At 51.7% G+C, this 17,935-nt stretch overlaps 2 protein-coding genes across 5 annotated transcripts in view; one reads left to right on the plus strand and one right to left on the minus strand.

Annotated features, from left to right (window-relative positions):
* Nucleotides 1–6,817, plus strand: part of Rtn3 (reticulon 3) — a 56,553-nt gene extending 49,736 nt beyond the window's left edge. For all 3 annotated transcript variants that reach the window (XM_032896441.1, XM_032896443.1, XM_032896440.1), the window contains 5 exons: nucleotides 570–708; nucleotides 1,007–1,076; nucleotides 1,960–2,006; nucleotides 3,252–3,310; nucleotides 4,876–6,817. In XM_032896441.1, the coding sequence (XP_032752332.1) occupies nucleotides 570–708; nucleotides 1,007–1,076; nucleotides 1,960–2,006; nucleotides 3,252–3,310; nucleotides 4,876–4,921 (361 nt within the window). In that variant the 3' untranslated portion in view covers nucleotides 4,922–6,817. The remainder of the gene's footprint in view (nucleotides 1–569; nucleotides 709–1,006; nucleotides 1,077–1,959; nucleotides 2,007–3,251; nucleotides 3,311–4,875) is intronic.
* On the minus strand, nucleotides 6,669–15,470 carry C2H11orf95 (chromosome 2 C11orf95 homolog). Of its 2 annotated transcripts, XM_032896445.1 has the most exons (5): nucleotides 14,750–15,470; nucleotides 12,146–12,643; nucleotides 11,066–11,455; nucleotides 10,238–10,795; nucleotides 6,669–10,054 (listed from the first exon to the last, which is right to left on the minus strand). In XM_032896445.1, the coding sequence occupies exons 1-5, from the start codon at nucleotides 14,886–14,888 to the stop codon at nucleotides 9,597–9,599; spliced, it is 2,043 nt and encodes a 680-aa protein (XP_032752336.1). In that variant the 5' UTR covers nucleotides 14,889–15,470; the 3' UTR covers nucleotides 6,669–9,596. The 2 variants fall into 2 exon arrangements, with proteins under 2 accessions (XP_032752336.1, XP_032752335.1); XM_032896444.1 differs by having other exon boundaries at nucleotides 6,669–10,795.
* Between the last annotated feature and the right edge of the window lie 2,465 nt (nucleotides 15,471–17,935).

Genomic DNA, 17,935 nt, shown 5'->3' on the forward strand with positions numbered 1-17,935 from the left:
AGGGCCTTGCGATAAAGGAAAACATTTAACTGGAGCTGAGAGTTCTATACCTGGATCAGCAGGCAACAGGAAAAGACCGTATGAACCACTGAGCTAGGCTTGAGCTCCAGAAACCTCAAAGCACACCCCTAGTTAGATAAGTAGGTAAACAGACAGACCAACAGGCAGACAGACAGGCAGACAATGCATACCAGAGAAATGACACCCACAGTTGTCCTCTGACCTACATATATATGCACACAAACACATACAGATGAATTTTTAGTTTTTACTTATTTGTCTTACAATGTTGGGGATTGAACCAGGATCTCATAATGCTAGGCAAGTGCTCTGCAGTCTGATCTACATTCCCACAGAGTGTATTTTGATATATCCACACTAGATAGTTCTTCATTGTACATGAAAGCCTTATAGTTCATAGATAATTGGCATATTAGCTTTTATCCAGTAAAGGACAGCTGTGTCCCCTTCAGATTTCTAGAATGCTGATTTCACACTAAACTACCACTGTGCTGTTGAAGAATTTCCCCGTGTGTGTCACATGTTTGATTGTTTTTCTTCCTCGGAAGGGCCTACCTGGATGTGGACATTACACTGTCCTCAGAAGCTTTCCACAGCTACATGAATGCTGCAATGGTGCATGTCAACAAGGCCCTCAAACTCATTATTCGTCTCTTTCTGGTAGAAGACTTGGTTGACTCCTTGAAGGTTAGTTGCTGGGCTTTAATTTAGAGCTAAAATAGGGCATACAGGGTTTTTTCAGAAAAGAGAAAGCCTGTAGAAAAGAAGATAGGGATCAACAGAGAAAGTCACCACCCTCTGGAGAGCAGCATTAGACCAGCCCTGTTCAGTTAGTACCCTGTAATTAGCAGTCTCCTTTGGACCCCAAGACAGTTAGTACACATGGCGGATCTGTGTCGTAAAACACTGTATTGATGCAAACCTAGTTAGCTTGAAGCCAGGGGCATCTTTATTCTTATTTAACCCTCTGCATTGGCCTTCACAGCTGGCTGTCTTCATGTGGCTGATGACCTACGTCGGTGCTGTTTTTAACGGAATTACCCTTCTGATTCTCGGTAAGGTGACAAGGAAAAGTGTGTCTGTGCTTATTTCTTAAAAGACTTGGAAGACTCAGTGTAAATGCCTAGCCAGATGGTGCAGACCTATAATCAAAGCTGTTCAAGAAGCTGAGGCAGGGGGGTTGGGGATTTAGCTCAGGGGTAGGGCGCTTGCCTAGGAAGCGGAAGGCCCTGGGTTCGGACCCCAGCTCCGAAAAAAAAAACCAAAAAAAAAAAAAAAAAAAAAAAAGAAGCTGAGGCAGAAGGATCAAACCTTCAAGGCCAGCCTGAGTAACTTAATAAGATTCTGTCTCAAAGGAAAAATAAAAAAACAAAAAGGCCAGGGCATCCGGGCGTGATGATGGTGCACAGCTGTAATCCCAGCACAGGTGGGCAGGAACAGAAGTTCAGGGATCCAGCAGCGAATTAAGTTGCAAAGTGAGTTCTGGGCCCACTGAGGACAACCACCCAAACGCAGCCCAGGAGTACAGGACTTGTCTAAAGAGCATGTACACAGCATGTACCACTTACCCCGTACGGCCAGCCTGTGGTATCTGGAGAGTTTGCTAGATATTAGACTAACCTGGGCTTGCAGCCGAGAGTTTATTAAATGGTTTCACAAAGGATTTCAAAGAAACTGTGAATAATGAGCACTGTTTAAATTTGGTTTAAATATGGGGACCTTGCTTTTAAAAACCACTTATATAGTTTAGAAGTTGACACCTGTCATACAAAGAAAATAGCCTGTTAGGGGTTTCCAACCCCTTATCTGCTGTGTCCTAGTTACCTCAATTTCAAGAGCTCTTAGTTTTCTCTTTTTGATTGTTTCTCTGTACTTAAACAAATGGCTTGCTGCTTGAGTCTCACGCTGCACTTGCCGTGTTTTTATTCTGTCTTACAGCCGAGCTGCTGGTTTTCAGCGTCCCAATTGTCTATGAGAAGTATAAGGTAGGCATTTGTCTGGAACAGATATGCTGAGTAATGTGTGATTGACGTAAGAGAGACTGGAGGCCTAGGCAGACGATCTGTGTCGTAGGGATGAATTATCCACTCCGAAAAAGGAAGGTAGAAAAGATGCTGTGTATTAAAACTGAGCTCCTAAAACTGAACTGCACTTTGAAGGAAGTGTTAGTGTGAGCAGGTGTTTCCACTGTGGCTCGAGCAGATTACATCTGAAGACCTTTTGGGAGAGCCAGGGAGGTAGCTCAGTTGGTAAAATGCTTGTCACACAAGCATGAGAACCTGAGTCCTTATCTCAGGCACCCACATAAAATACCCACCATTTAACTGCAAGTTAAAGGTACACTTGCAGTCCCAGTCCTGGGGAGTCTCTAGGGCTTGTTGGCAGCTGTTCTACCAAATCTGTGAGCTGCAGGTTCAGTGAAGGACTGAACTGTCTCAGGAAATAAAGTCGATGGCTGGAGATGTAGGTCAGTTGGTAAAGTACTTGCCTAATATGTATAAGTCCCTGGGTTTTGAGCCCTAGCACTACATAAATTGTGTATAGTGGTGCGCATCTGTAGTGTTGGAGGTGAGTCAGGAAGATCAGAAGTTCGTGGTTCATTCTTATCTACATAGTAAATCGGAAGCCACCTGAGTGAGACATTATCTTTAAATTAATTAAATTAATCAGTTAAATAATAATAAGGTAGAGAGCAATTGAGAGAAACCTTATATCAAAATTTTGCCTCCATAGACACATCACACTCATACACACATGTACTATAAAATGCACATATATATCAACAAAAATATCTTTGGCTTTCTATTATTAAATGAATTAATAATGCCCAGGAGCCAAAACACATCACAACTACAGAATACAGATTAAATGCTGCAGTTTCTGATGCTAAGAATGTACTTCAGTGTTGCTACAAAAAACACCACATAAGCTTTACTTGTACAGATGACGTGTAATTTTTATTTTGTAGTGTTGTTGAAATCTGAAGACAGAGGTTTGTAACTTCTGAAACACTGGGCGTCATTTTTATTTTCTGGAATAGTGAAGAATGGGATTTTTAATAGTTTCACTAAAACAGAATAGTGCCTTTTCAGAGAAGAGAATATTATCAAAATATATATATTATATATATATATACATATATATGTATATATATATATAATTTGAAATTTAAAATTCTTAGACCCTTTATTGCCCAACTGAGCCTTCTTTCCTTCCTTTCTTCCTTAAAGACACAGATTGACCACTATGTTGGGATTGCCCGGGATCAGACCAAGTCAATTGTTGAAAAGTAAGTGTCCTTAGGGGCTGTGCTCACTATTTCCCATGTGGACCCCTTACCCCACATCATTTAGTCTCTTATATAAACTGCTACTGTCAAACGTAACTAATTTTCACCCTGAATAAAACCTTAGCTTTGTTGTACTTATGTTAAGAAGCAACTTTAGTTTCTTGGGTTGTTCATTTGGTTTAGAGACAGGGACTTGCTATGTAGCCCAGGCTGGCCTCAAACTTAATATCCTACCCTCCTGCTCTCAAGATTGAAATGATCAATGAAACATTTGGCTGTCAAATATTTTAGGTATTTAACCCTGTTTTTCTCATATGCACCCAAGTCAAGGCAGTCTTCCTGTCTCTTTCGGTAAATGATATAAGCCTAGACTCTGGCACCGTGGTAAGCACCTGTAATCCCAGCACCTGAGAGAGAGGCAGAAGTAGGTGGGGAAAAGGTCTTGCCTGTTTCCAATATAGCCAGGGCTATGTAGTGAGAACCTGTCTCAAAAGAAACAAACAAAAGTCCCTGTTTTCATTTTTAAAGTTCTAAAAGATATCATGAAATCTTTTTAATGACCTTTTCATATGTTTTTAAGGTTTATTTATGTTATTTAATGTATATCAGATCCCATTAGAGATGACTGTGAGCCACCATGTGGTAGCTGGGAATTGAACTCAAGACCTCTGGATGAGCAGTCAGTGCTCTTAACCACTGAGCCATCTCCCCATTCAAGATACCATGAATTCTTTATCTAATACTGCAAATCAAGGAACTCTTTTATTTTAAATGTTCACAGCAAGATGAAGCCAGCACTGAATTAGCATGTCCTCCTCTTTTCTGTTTTCTTCAGCTGTTCTTTAAGAAGTGTTACACTATCAGGAGGGAACTGAATGGGTCAGGAGTGGAGTTTAGTGGTAAAACATTTGCTTAGCATACATGGCCCCAGATTTCCATCCACAGAGAGAAAAGAAGAAACTAAACGTGAACCAGGCAGATGGGTGCCGATGCAGAATCCTCACTGACTTGTTTGCTTTATTGTACACTTATGCTAACTCCAGCTTGAAGGCACACTAGATAGATACCTGGTGCTGCTCACCAGGCCTGCTTTGTTGTTGAAAGTGTTAGCTGATGTTTATAGTCCTCTGTGAGATGCTGCAGCTATGGAGAGCAGCTTTGACATCACTGAAGGTTCAAATGACCACTTCACCAGAGTAAAGGACAACTCTGATGTCCTTTTGCCAGACCTTGTAGAGAACCATGAAGCAACTAGCCATGTCCTTCCCCACATCTCGTCTTGCTGACTTGTCACTCCTTTTCGACACTCCTTTTCTTGCACTTCACAGTGCTAAAGAAATGGGCTCTCACGTTGCCATACCAAGACCCCAATACTTTTGGATTCTTCCTAGCTCCCAGGGAAGGGGCAGGGATCCCTGTAGTGAAACAGGATCAGGCTCTGCAGTAAGGGCAGTGTGGCGGGACCCTCCCTCAGGCTTGTTCCGGACAGCTGAGCCCTACCTGACTTCAGAACAAATGTATACTTAAAACAAATATTTTCAGTTTTCTTTTTCTTTCCTCAATAGGATCCAAGCAAAGCTTCCTGGAATCGCCAAAAAAAAGGCAGAATAAACACATGGAAGCCAGAAGTGCAACAGTTACTAAAACGCCATTTAATAGTTATAACATCGTCACTTGTACTATGAAGGAACTTGCTCAGTGTCAGCTAGAGTTTGGTTCCAAGTTGTTTGTTCTTTTTAATTTGGTGTTCTCTCCCATCCTCTCCCTTTACCCTCAGTACCAAGCACAAGATGTGTTAGACTGAAAAAAAGAACTGATCTCTTAGAACCCTAAAGAATAAGGATTGAATCAGATTGATAGAATTAATCAGACCATAGTGGTTGTGGGGCTTTACGTGTACTCTAAAGGAAAAGAAAAACGTGTCTAGGTCCTCTCTCCAGTTTCAAGGACTGTTACAGCTCCCATTTATAATTGTGCCCTTATTTTTAAGTTAGGAAATAATGATTAACTTATGAGTAAATAGTCTGGGGCAAGAGTGGGATTTCTTCAGTCCCACCCTCCTGCCTTACACATAAGCAGCTACTCTTCCTGCTCCTCTTCGTCCTTAATGAAAGAACTTACAGGCGAGAGGTGATTCCCTATTCCCAGAATGCCACCTGAGAAGTGCCAGGGGTAGGGGGACAGTGGGGGGAGCAGTCAGCGGGAGGGCAGCAGCAGCCACCCTCTGCTGCTCTTCCTAGGGAAGGAAGGGCTCTGCCAGCTGGGAGGGCAGTGCCCAAGCCATTGGTCTGGGATACCAGTGTGAGTGTTGGTTTGAGAAATCATTCCAGAATGTGCTTTTCCCTCTTTTCCCTGCCCACCTTACCTCAAGTTTAATAAATATGGTTGTACTTTTCTTATTATGAAGTAAATGTCTGTAACTGCTGTACACTGCTATAAACTTGTTAAAGAAAAATAATCTGCATGTGGGCTCTCCGCCTTGAGTTATTGTAATCCTATCTCAGTCTGTGGGTAATGAGGTACAAGGACATGAAAAGCCTTCCTTCTCTGTCTTCCCTGCTGCTTCCACCTGTGCTGTGCAGTGCTTTAGCCTGAGGACCAAAGCCCCACTGCCTGCCAGTCATGTGTCTGTTGTAGTCCAGAGGCCTTGGCTGATAGAGGAGGTACATTTCTAGAAGCATGGCATGCAGCTGCTTGGAGTCAGTGCAATCTGAAAGGATCTCCATTCTCAAACATAGTGATGAAATAGTTCCTACCATGATCCACAGTGCTCTCTGGAGAGGGCTTTCCAGAAGTTTTAGGTTGTGGGTGGCCAAGCAAGCCCAGGTGATACTGCTAAGACAACCGGCTTACAGTGGCAGCCGTGGGGTGTCCAGGGGTCTTAGTTTCTATCCGAGACCTTGCATCTCCCCTTCAGCATGGAAACCCAGTCAACTTGAAAACTGGCATCCAAGATTCCTTCAGTTCTCAGCTCTGCCCTATTGTAAGGAAGTAGGAGCTGGGGACTTCAAGGTGTTCGATGGTCCCAAAGTTCTGTGACTGTAAAATTAGGAATGGGTCCTCTTCCCAATCCTTTTGGGAAATGACTTATAGATTTCCATAGATAGAATGCCTTACTCCATTTTCTTAAGTTTCTTTGCCCCTGTACATTTTGAATCCTTGGTTTCCACTGTAGACAACACTCCATCACCATCCTCTGCCCTCCCAGAAAGTAAATACACCGATGGTCTTTGGGGTCTCCCAACCAGGGACCCCATTCTGCACTGGAAGCCTCCACACCTTGCTCTTTTCTCTGTTGCTGCTGTGTTAAAGTAATTGGAAAGATTTCTGTGTCACATGAGAGATTTTTTTTTTTTTTAAGAAAAGTGTAGAGATGAGAAACTACTAATGATATTGTGTGCGTGTCTGTGCGTGCAACATAAAATACAGTAGTACCGAGGAGCTCTCTGGTCCCTGTAAAACTGCAAATCGATGTATTAATTATAAATAAAAAACACAGTGACTGTCTCATCAGTCTGCAACTTTATTCTCTGTACAGTTTGGGTGAAGTGAGAGCAAAGGCTCGCTCACTCCCACCCTCATTCCAGGAACGTTGTAAGGAACTCCCGAGATTGCAAGGATTCCCATGGCACTGAGCACACATTGCATGGCTTGGTTTCTAAAACGGAGAGGCCCTGTAAAGGACAACCTCAGAAGTGACGGGGTGAGAGGCTCTGGTTCCCACTCTCACCTGCCTGGGAAGCTGCCTGTAAACCATGGGCAACCAAAGCTGAAACTGAGCTGGTCATAGCTGTCTAATCTGACACCAGAACTCCTCTGACTTGCTCTACCCCCAGACTAAGTTGGCTGTGACTCATAGGGCTGGACTTCTAGATTTTATTCAACATACCTCATGGGGGGCAGGGGGCTTTATGACTGATGCAAACAACTTCACAAATACACATACAAATGTTTGAATAGTGTCACTAAGTAACATGGCATATAAATATGTATCCAGAGTAACATTTACATATGGGCCATAATAGCAAGCATATCATTAACAAAACAATGAAGGAACTTCACCTGTTCGTGTCAGAATTGGAGGGAGGAGAGCCACCAGCCCCTTGAGGCCATAGGTGGTCATGGCAGAGTCACTGCAGAGGTACTTGACAACTACCTGGGGAGCTGCGACAGTATGGGAAGGACCTATCAGAATGTAGTAATCAGGTGGGCCCAAGAATGTGTCTCTACCAAGTGTCTCAGATGCCTGGAGACTGCCAAAATCTTCTGCCCCAGCTAACTGGAACTTCTGCAGTGAGCTCTAGCAACGACAGCAGCTCCAATTTATGTAGAGGTGGGAGAGAATAATCATTCTCAGCTTAAGAACATGCACAATGGAAAGCAAAAGGGTAAGTGCACAGCCTGGCACAATCCATACATAACCTCCGTTCTTAAGATTGTAATACTGTCTCCAAAACCCTGCTGGCTGAAACTGGAATTTCACTGAGCCAGCAGCCGTTCCAGAATACCTGATGGCCGATGGCCTCAAAACAAGCACAGATAAGCAACCTAATTTTGCTGGGGAAACCTCAGCGGCAGGGAAGGTGGGCCCCACCTGGAGTTCTGACGGGCAAGCCTGCACTGCTGGAAGCCACCTGCGTCCTCATTCCCAGGAAGTACAGAACTTTGCTGTCCTCAGGAGTCACAAGTGCTGTGGGCCTACAGTGCCCAACGCACACTTTTGACAGGACTAATAGGTAAAGAAATCTTGGTAACTTGCCAGATTAGAAGCAGTGCAATATAGTGTAAAGCTCACTGAGCTGGGAGGTTTGAAAGGGATCAGTTTGTGAGCTCCAGGATCCCTTCCCACTGACAATTTTGAATTATAAAAAAATGCTATAAAATCCGTGGTATAAAATCCATCTCTCAATCTAGGGAACTGGGCCTGAGGCACTTGAACCTTGAGCTCTAGCTCTGGAGGGTGAGAAGGGATTTCTTTTCTTGTTTTCTCACCACAAAGGCTGCACTGGTTCCAGAACCCAGGTCCCACGCCCTGACCACCGCACCCGATTTTAAAAGGAGGGCACAGTGCCTGCAGTGACTTCCCTTTGTAAAGAGCAGACACTGGACCTGGAGACAAAAGGCCAGGGGAACATGGAGCTATCTAGTATACTCCCAATCCCCTCACCACACTCCCATCTCAGTTCTTCCTCCACCACCTCACAGCTTATCTCTGATACACGCATAATAAATAAGACATTTGCACATAAGGGTGATTGGGCCAGTTCCCCTATCCCCTTCATATAAAAAGCATTAAATACAGTTTCAAAATAAAATACAAAGAGCAAAAAAGGGCCTGATCTTCGGACCACCTGTTCTCCACGGGAGAATGAAATCTACATATCCCTCTCGGACCTGCCTGGGAGATTGAGGGGCCCTTTTGGCACCACGGGGCCTGGCGCTGTTTCAGGTAAGAGCACGGGAGGAAGAGGCCCGTGCCCTAGGAGCTGAGAACCGGTAGTGTGTCCACCCAGGACAATTCACGTTCAGAGGGGGCAGCAATAGAAACCAACCGCCCCAGTGCCCTGGAGTGGAACAGTACTGGCACTGGACCAAGAATACTCCCGCTGCTTTCACCGAGTAACAGAAGCCCTCTGAGCAGGAGGGCCTAAAGAAAAAGTGCTAATCCCTTTATGCCCCTGGTCCCGCAGGCGTGGCAGTGGCCCAGGATGGGTGCGCTGTCCCCTGGGCCAGCCAGGGAAGCTGGCGCAGCAGACTGGGCCCCACCATTCCGCCCGCGCCCCGCCCCCTGCTGAGCCTCAGTCCCACCGCCTGGGCCTCTGAGAGGCCAAGAATACCTATTGGACCCCACAGCCTGGAAGGCCAGAGCCTCGCCCGCTGGCGTGAAGCCGCATAGAACTGGGCCACTGGCCAGGTCGCGCGGCCAGCGCGTCCTTCCTGGTTTCCCTGCGGCCCGCCTTCAACCCTAATACTGACTGCGCCCCCATCCGGGTCTGGCAGCACTGCGCCCTCGGGGACAGCCGAGAGCGCTCGCTGCGAACACTGGGGAGGCGCTTTGGCTTTTCGGGAAGCGCGGAGCATCGCACAAAGAGCACCGGGATCCCCGGGCCACTGCGCACTGGAGGCCAAGTACTAGGGGGCACAGCAGTGTCACCGAAGGACTGCTGCGGCGCCATCTCATACCCACCCCCGGCCCCGGCCTAGCCCGGCCAGCGGGGAGGTAAGGGTCCCAGGACCTGACATCAGGGTCTCTCAGCCCAAAGGCCAGGCCAGCGCAGGGTGACTACTACGCGCGACACACCGCGCCAGGCTTGAGATCCGCGCCGCTATCTCGTGGCGCCGGGGCCGGTGGCCCGAAGCCCTCGTGGCCGTAACAACGAAGCGCTGCCTCCTCGTAAGCCTCCAAAATGGTCTGGCGCTCCTCCGGGGTGAAGTCCATGGAGAAGGGATGCACCTGCAGAATGTGTCGCTTGATGGTGCTCACCTTGAGCGTGGCCAGCGCGCCCCCACACACCATGCACACCAGCCCGCGCCGGCTGCCGTCGTAGTCCATCAAGTACTCGCCCCGCCAGCGCGGCTGGTAGTTGCGCCGCTGCTCCCGGCTTCGCGGCGGCGGCGGAGGTGGCGGTGGCGGCAGTGGCGGCGGCGGCGGAAAGGGCAGCCCCCGGGGCTCCTGGATGTCATCTTCGTCCTCTTCCTCGGCGGGTCGCTCCGACGGAGCTCCAGGGGACAGCGGCGCGTCGCCTAGAGAAGAACAAAGGGCTGCCTTGGAGCGAGTGGCAAGAATCAAGCCCAGTCCCTGTCCCTGTTCTCCATTGCTCCTCCTGACCCATCCTCCCAGCTCTCTACAGCCTTCCATTCTCGCCACCCTTCCCTCCGAGCCCTGCCCTCTCCCTTGCCAGTTGCTCTGGCCTTCCACAGGCTCACCCCACCACTCCTCCTCTGGCTCCGCCTCCTCTGCCCCTCCCCCCTCCTCAGAGGCTGAGGCTGTGCTGGGGGCGACAGGGCCGCTGGGTGACTCCGGCCTGGGAAGCCCCAGGCCCAGCAGGTGTGCGGCCTTTTCGCTCCACTCTTGGGCGATGAGGGCTTTGACTGGCCCGCTGAGGCTGTTGGACCCCGGGTGGCGCTGGCGGATGTGTCGCTTGATGGTGCTCATCTTGAGCGAGGCCAGCGCGCCCCCGCACACCATGCACACCAGGCCGCGCCGGCAGCCGTCCAGCTCCATGAGGTACTCCAGCCGCCAGCGCTCCTGGTAGTGGCGGCGATGGTCTCGGCCCCTCCGAGGCCGGCCCGGGATGCCCGCCCTCTCGCCCTCGCCCTCGCCCTCCTCGGCCTCCTCCTCCTCCGCCGGCCCGGGCCTCTCAGGCACCCAGCCAGCCTCTTCCTTTACGTCTGGGGGGCTGAGATCCTGAGAGGAGGGGGCTCCAGCAGCGGGGGCGGAGTCCCGGCTCTTTCTGGTCAGGTCCTGGGGGACGAGGTCATCGTCTGTTGGGGAAGGGGTGAAGGAGAAGGGCTCAGCCTTCTGGCTGGGTTGGCCTTACCCACACAAGAGGGTTCCATCCTTGCTCCTCACCCCAGCCCCAAGCTAGTCGGCACTAGCCAGAGAGAGATGGGTGAGAAGTTGAATGTCTGTGTGTAAAGGGAAAATAGGCCTGCAGCCCTCAACCAAAAATCCCTGCCCCCCCAATTTTCTTTTCAGCTCCCATGCTGCCGCCCTAATATTGAAGGGATCTCAGCCCTGGGACAGCCTCGCACCTGGTGAGGGCGGGGTGAGCTCGGACAGAGCTTCAGGCTGGTCACCCCAGGCCTGCAGCAGGGCACTGCGCTGGGGGCCACTGAGCCCTAGGGAGCTGGGGTGCACCTCCAGCACGTGAGCACGGATGTCGTCCAAGTGCAGGCTGGGCAGTGCCCGGCCGCAGGCCATGCACACCAGCCGATTCCCCCGTGGGTCGTAGTCCATGAGACACTCAGCCCGGAACCAGTTCTGCAGTGACTCCTTCAGCCTCCGTTCCAGGCGCCGGGCCCCCAGCCCCCTGCTGCCCCCAGCCCTTCGGGAGGCTGCGAGGCGTCGGCGCCGAGGTGCTACTGGGCCCCCTCGAACCCCTCGCCGCTGGCGCCGGCAGCCCCCACCAGCTGGGGCTTTGCCTGAAAGGGTTGGAGGGAAGCAACTGAGTCTCTGGCCCTCTGGGGAGTCCCCCACCACAGCCAGGTAGGTGCTCCACACACAGCCTCTTTCTCACTCAACTCTGACTCGGGTCCCATGGCTGACCTTTGCCTGTCTTTTCTTCTCCTCTTACATCTTCTTCTGTTCTGTTTTTATTAGACAGAAACTCACACAGCCTAGGCAGGGTTCAAAGGCCCTATGTTGCCAATGCTTATCTAACTAACGATGCTCCTGCGTCCACTTTCCTGGTACTAGGATGACAAGCATATACCATCACATCCACTCCCTTTATCTGAACCCCTCTCCCTCCTGTTCACTCACTCTAGTCCCACCCAGCCTCCTTAAACCCAGATTTCAGCCCCTTCCCTGGGCTTCACTGCTCCCACACCACACCACACCCCACTTCCCTCACCAACTCACAGCCCTTCCCTCAACCTGACCCTCCCACCCCTATAACTACTCTTGCTCCTTCAACTACAGTGTCTAGGCCTCAGTGATGCTAGAAACTACCCCCACCCCACTATCCCTCCCTACTCTCAACAGGAAGGGCAGTAAATAGACTCCGCCCAAAGAAGCAAAGGCTTGCTAAAAAAAAAAAAAAAGGCAGAAAAGCTGCCCCCTCCCAGAGCCCCATTACACACAAGCCCCTGCCTCTCCATATTCTGTATTACCTGAGCCCTTGGGTGGGCAAGCTTGAAGGTTGGCCCCCTCCTCCTCCTCTTCATCTTCTTCCTCCTCCTCCTCCTCAGCCCCCCGGGCCCCCAGGCTCTCAGCCTCACCACGGGCCCCCAGCCCCAGGTGGGCGTCCCAACTGTTGCTGATGACTTCCTTCTCCCTGGGGCTCCAATGGAGGGAGTAGGGGTGTTTCTGGCGGATGTGCCTCTTGATGGTGCTGAGCTTGAGGGTGGCCAGGGAGCTGCCACACACCATACACACCATGCCGTGCCGGGAGGGGATGAAGTCCATCAGGTACTCCAGCCGCCAGTGGTCGTGGTAATAGCGCCGGTGATCCCTGCCAGGGATTCGACTCTTTCCAGGTCGCGAGGCGCGAGCCTCACAATGATCTGAGTATTTCCTGCCTGAAGATGCTGGTCCCCTGGCCCTGGAGGAGGGTAGGGGGGTACTCCCCCAGGACCCCAAGGCACCCCCTTCCAGCTGAAGAGCTTGTCCTGAAGAAGGGAAAAGGGAGACAGGTTCTCAATCTCCGATTTCCACAGAAGGACCTAAGGCTCTGATTTGGAAGCATGAGAAGGGGCGGGGGAGTTCAGGACAAGAGAGGGATGGCAAGAGCAATGAAAGGGGAAGTGGGTAGGGGGTCAGAACACCCATACAGAGAGCAGGGACCCGGCGAGGGAGAACAAAGGGATGTGGGTACTAGGCTAGCTTGCTGAAGTCTTTAAAACCAAGGTGAAGGCCAGGGAGGATGCCAACTACAGAGAAACAAGGAGGGATAAAGCCAGAAGCTCAGCAGGCCAGGCAGTTCCAGTCGGCACAGAGCACAGAGCAAGCCGCCGTCGGGAGAGTGGAACAATAGGGGGTGTTTGTCTGCACCCACATCTGTGTACAACACCCACCCACCTGAGGCCCCTCTCTCCCTCTTCTGCCATCCTGTAAGTAACAGTTTAGGGATGGGGTGTCAACTGTCAGGTCTTCCACTGGAGGGACACCTAAGACACATCTGTCAACACCTCCAGGGAAAGGAGCTGTTCAGACCTGAACTTCCCCAGAGCCACTGAGTGACTCCTGGCTGGTCTTCAGATTGGGGAGCAGCCACCACCCATCACACCCATTAAGTCTTTCTCAGCATTAATCTCATTTGTGCTTGCAGGGATGTGGTTACTGACCAGCCATCATCCCAAAGATGTGTGCACTCCTGGGGCCTCACCAACCCAGTAGTGTTCCTTCACTTTGTTAAAGACACCCAGAGCCCTCGCTGCAGTGCTGGCTAACCACTTTTTACTTAGAAAATGGTCTCCTGGCCACAAACTAAGCAGATTTTGGTCCTTCTCTCAGTACAGAATCCCAGGGTCAGACAAACAGCTCTCACCCCTGTATGGAGTTGTCTGGTGGTGGTGGTGGTGGTGGTGGTGGTGGTGGTGGTGGGGGTGGTGGTGGTGTTGGTGGTGGTGGTGGTGGTGGTGGTGGTGGTGGTAGTGGTGGTGGTGGGTTTTGGTTTTTGGTTGGTTTGTTTGTTGGTTTGTTTGTTTGTTTGTTTGTTTTGCTTCCATTACTTTTTTTTTAAGCAGAGGTATAGAAAAAACATTAGATTCAAGATCTGGCTTCACCGATGCCTTGCTCAGTGACCTTTGGTAGGTCAGTCCGCTCTCTGGACCTATGGGCCTTTGTCTGCAAACACACTGAACATCTAGCATCCTACTGCAACCTTCCAGTGCAGGGGCTTGTAAGTCTACGACAGACTAGCCCTTTAAGAGCAGAAAGGGAAACAAAAAGAAAGAAAGAAAAGGAGGAGCTGATATTTTTTAAAAAGGGGGTAGGGGGCTTATAGGGAAGGGAGCTCAGAGAGGAGAGAACAGCCTCCTCCTCAGGACAGAACCTCCACTGATCTAAAGGGAATGAACCTTGCAGTAGGGAGACAAAAAAGCAGTTGGTTTTAAGGGCCAACTAGGACCGGCGGGTCTTGGTACAGCTGACAAACTGGGGCCAAAATAAATTCTGAAACGCGACAACGCACAGGCAGGAGGGGGCATCCACCTTCGTGTGCGAACCCATCCCTTACTTAAGACCTTCCCGATGTGGGGGATAACAGACGGGGGGCCCCAGGACGCAGGCTGCGCTTTGTTTCTCGTAGCGTAACCGTAAAGGGAAGAGTTCCCGTCTCCAGCAAGGCCACGCAGAAAGGGACGGCATACCCGAGAACAGCGGAATTCCGAGCTATGCTACTCTGGGGAAAGCCTCAAAGAGGGACAGAGGGACTAGGCAGCCTTTAAAAGAAAAACCACTAGGGAGTGTGAAAGAGAAAGGGCGGAAGCCGCAAGTTCCAATGCCTCGACTCCCACGTCGCTGGTCCCCCAAAAACGGGCGCCGCGGGGCCCTTTAAGGAGCAGGGATCCGCCCCAGCCCGGCGGGCAGACCCCGCCACGGGCGGGGAGCGCCCCATGGGCCTTGTAGCTGCTCTCTGCGCCCACCAGGTGGCGCCCCGAGCCGCCCTGCGCTCGTCCCCCGCTTTGTTCGGCGGCCGAGAGGGGCCCGGAGCCGCAGCCCTCCCCTCCCCCACGGCGGGGCCCCCACCCCGGGCCGTCGGCCCCAGATCTTACCGCCGTCGTCCTCCTCGGGCTCCGTGCCACTACTCGCCGCCGTGGGCGGCAGCCGTCGGCCCCGTGCCGAGGCCACTGCGGGCCCGGGGCCGCCCCTGCCGCCGCCGCTCCGGCTCCGGTGGTCCCCGCCGGGCTCCATGCGCTGTGCTGCGGAGCGGGGGCCCCAGGACGGCAGGGGCGGGGCCGCGGAGCCAGCGGCGGCGCACGCGGGCGCTCGGTGCGCGGGGCCCCCCCGGGCGCGGGGCGCATTCACGAGCAGCCGGCCGCACGGACGGCTAGCTGCTCGCTAGGCAGCGCGGGCTGGACCGGGGTGGGGATTCCTGTCTGGGGCCCCTGGGGCTCCTTTAAGGGCTCCTGGGTAAATTTAAAGGGGCCGCGCGCAATTTCCTCCTGCCAGCTCGCGGGGGGCTGGTGCGGGGAAGGCGGGAGGTAGCAAGTCCGCAGCGGGCGGTTGTTACGGACGCGGGGAGCACGGACCTCAGCGCCCTCGCCAGCCCGCCCTGCCGAGTCTGCAGCTGCAGCTCCCGCTCGTAAAGAGTCGCCGAGGTGACTAGGGGCGCCCGCGTCCGGTCCTCTGCGACGCGCTTCAGCCACCGCCCCCTCGGGGCATCTCGGAGAGCTGCTCTCCGCAGCCCGCTAGCAGGGGACCGCCTGGTGCGGCGGTACAGCTCCCTTCTCCGGGGTGCCTCGTCCTCCCGCACGAGCTGGGCGCGGGCCCCGAACGGACGCGCCTGGCAGGGGCCCCAGATGGCCGCGGCCCCGCGAAGAGGGTGGAGCCGTGGGGGCTGCCGCGCCCCCTCCCGCGGGAGCCTGGAGCTAGCGCTGGCAGCTCTGGCTTCTACCGGGGAGGGGCGGCGGGGCGAGGTTTCCCCGGATCCGGCCAGAGTGAGGGCGGCGGCCACGAAAGCGCAAGCCGGGGAGAGGGGCGCACAGAGGAGTGTAGGAGAACTAGCACTCTGCGCCTGGCCAGCCGGCGCGGCGAAACAGAGGTGGCCCCGGACTGGAAGCCAGAAAGAGGGAGACTGCGGCGGTGATTCAGGCTCCTGCTCCCCCCACCCCCACACACACCCACAGGCCTATAAGTACCGGGTGAGGCACTTCGCTCAGCCCCGGGGCTCCTGTACAGGACGAAGGGGCAAAGAAGGCTAGCCCAGATCAAGGTGATGGACAGTTGGAGATGCGCATCCCTACGCTGGAAACCCCTGGGGCGAATTCTGGCTTAGGCTGCTGAAGGGACTCTCTCAGGTCCCTGGCGCCCAGTAAGCCTGGAAAGGTTATAGAGAGGTTATAGGGTCGAGGCAGCCTGGTGTTCTGTCAGGATCAGCTGGAGAAGCAGGTGCTCGCTTAGCCTTTGGTTGGTCGCCCACAACAAAGCAGAGGCCTGGAAATCCAAATTACTGGATGTGGAGATTATGAGTGTCTAGAAGTGGGTTTTATTCCCTGCCTTTCGGGGAAGCACACAACAGTCAAAGAGGTCCCCTGTTCATGGAGTCATTCTCACACTTAACACCTACTATGTACAAGAACTGACACATGCAGCGTTGAACAAGATTGCTACTACTGCCTGTAGCTTAGACATCCTCAACCTCTAAAACCGAAACAGTTTCAGCCCCTTGGGAGTAAGGAAACTATTAAATTACCGGACCCACAGGAAACCATTCCCCGAAGGGTATATGCCAAGAGGACAAGAACTAGAATTTCTGAAGTTCCGTAACGGCACTGTCGTCGGTGGAAATCCCACCCAGCCACACCACCCCCTTCCACGTCATCTTCTGTCTCCTGAGTGACTTGGGAGAGATTTCACCTTGGGGAAATATAAGGCCCTTTCCATAGCTCTGCTCTCCCGTGGTTGGCTGCCCTTCGTTTCACCCCTTGGACCGAGCAGGGACACATGCTCATGGGATGAATGCCGGATGCATCATGAAGTGGAAGGTTGCTAGGTCGGGAACAGAAAGAAAAAGACCGAGAATTGGCCTTTACATGTTCCTGTGTAAAACTTAAAAAGATGCCAGGGGTCATGGGACAAGTTTCTCATCCCTGCACTGACAGGAAAGTCTTTGTAGGCAAGCCTCATCTCATAGCAAGGGTTTTGTTGTTGTTGTTGTTGTTGTTGTTGTTGTTGTTGTTTTTGTTGTTTTTGGTTTGTTTGTTTGTTTGTTTTAAAAAAGGAAGAAAGGACTGGATGTGGTGTCAGGAAGCCATGACTCTAGCACCCTGGAAACCGAGGCAGGATGATTAGGTGTTAGCTCTAGATTCTATCCCATGGACCTTTACTAAGGGAATAAAACACTCCAAAGCACTTTAGTGACCTAAGGGGAAGAAGTCTGTTCTTCTAAGGCCTCGTGCTTTATCTAGTTTAGTTTCCAGGTATAAGGGTCCCCAGTGCAGGGCCAGCCCTGCAAAACACCTTGGAATCTTTCCTTTCCGATATTATTTATGAACTCCAATTTTGCTACCAAAAGAAAGCTGTCACAGCCACCTGGAGCTATTTTTAAGTTGTCAGTCCTCACCCCTTGTCTCAGGGAGGACCTCAAGGCTCCACAAGCATTTTCCATCCCTAGTTTAGTCCTCATAGCCAGGCCATGAATGTGGAGCTGCCTGTTAAGATGAAAAGCAGAGTCTCTAAAATTGGTCCAAGCCAGGCATGGTACCGCATGACTTTAATCCCAGCACTCAGGAGGCAGAGGCAGGTGGATCTCTAAGTTGGAGGCCAGCCTGGTCTACAGAGCAAGTTCCAGGTCTACAAAGAAAGTTCTGAGTAGCCAGAGTTACACAGAAAAACTGTCTCGAAAAACTAACGAAAAAAGAAATTTCTAGGGGACACAGTGGTAGACAGGCATGTAACTTGAATTTTTTAGAACCTACTTTTAATGATGGTTCTTAAACACTTTAACTTCCCTTGTAGCCTACCACTCACCAGAGGTAGTAGAAAGTGTTGTCTGGAAATTGGCACTTTAGTTCATAGGTTAGCCTCAGCAGCTCAATTCGCTCGCAAACGCTTTGGCAGGCCAGTTATATCCAACTGTTGGAATAGCAAACTCAAATCAACAGCAGTGGCACTACCTAGCAGAGACAGCCAGGCTTCACCCTTGGCAGGAGTCAGCAGGAGGGACCAAGCCAATAGGAACGCCAGGAAAAGCTCTCTCAGTGAAGTGAAGATCAGCAAAGAAGACATGAGACAAACAA

The sequence above is a fragment of the Rattus rattus genome, chromosome 2 (assembly GCF_011064425.1).
Source record: "Rattus rattus isolate New Zealand chromosome 2, Rrattus_CSIRO_v1, whole genome shotgun sequence".
In the NCBI taxonomy this organism is placed as follows: Eukaryota; Metazoa; Chordata; class Mammalia; order Rodentia; family Muridae; genus Rattus; species Rattus rattus.

Bases quoted from the DNA above. Each gene is read 5' to 3' on its own strand.
- C2H11orf95 (XM_032896444.1), bottom strand. From the start codon at position 14,888: ATGGAGCCCGGCGGGGACCACCGGAGCCGGAGCGGCGGCGGCAGGGGC. The intron at 12,644-14,749 runs GTAAGATCTGGG...TCCCTTCTTCAG, and splicing joins GCCCGAGGAGGACGACGGCG to GACAAGCTCTTCAGCTGGAA. The intron at 10,796-11,065 runs GTGCGAGGCTGT...CTTCCCCAACAG, and splicing joins GCTCACCCCGCCCTCACCAG to ACGATGACCTCGTCCCCCAG.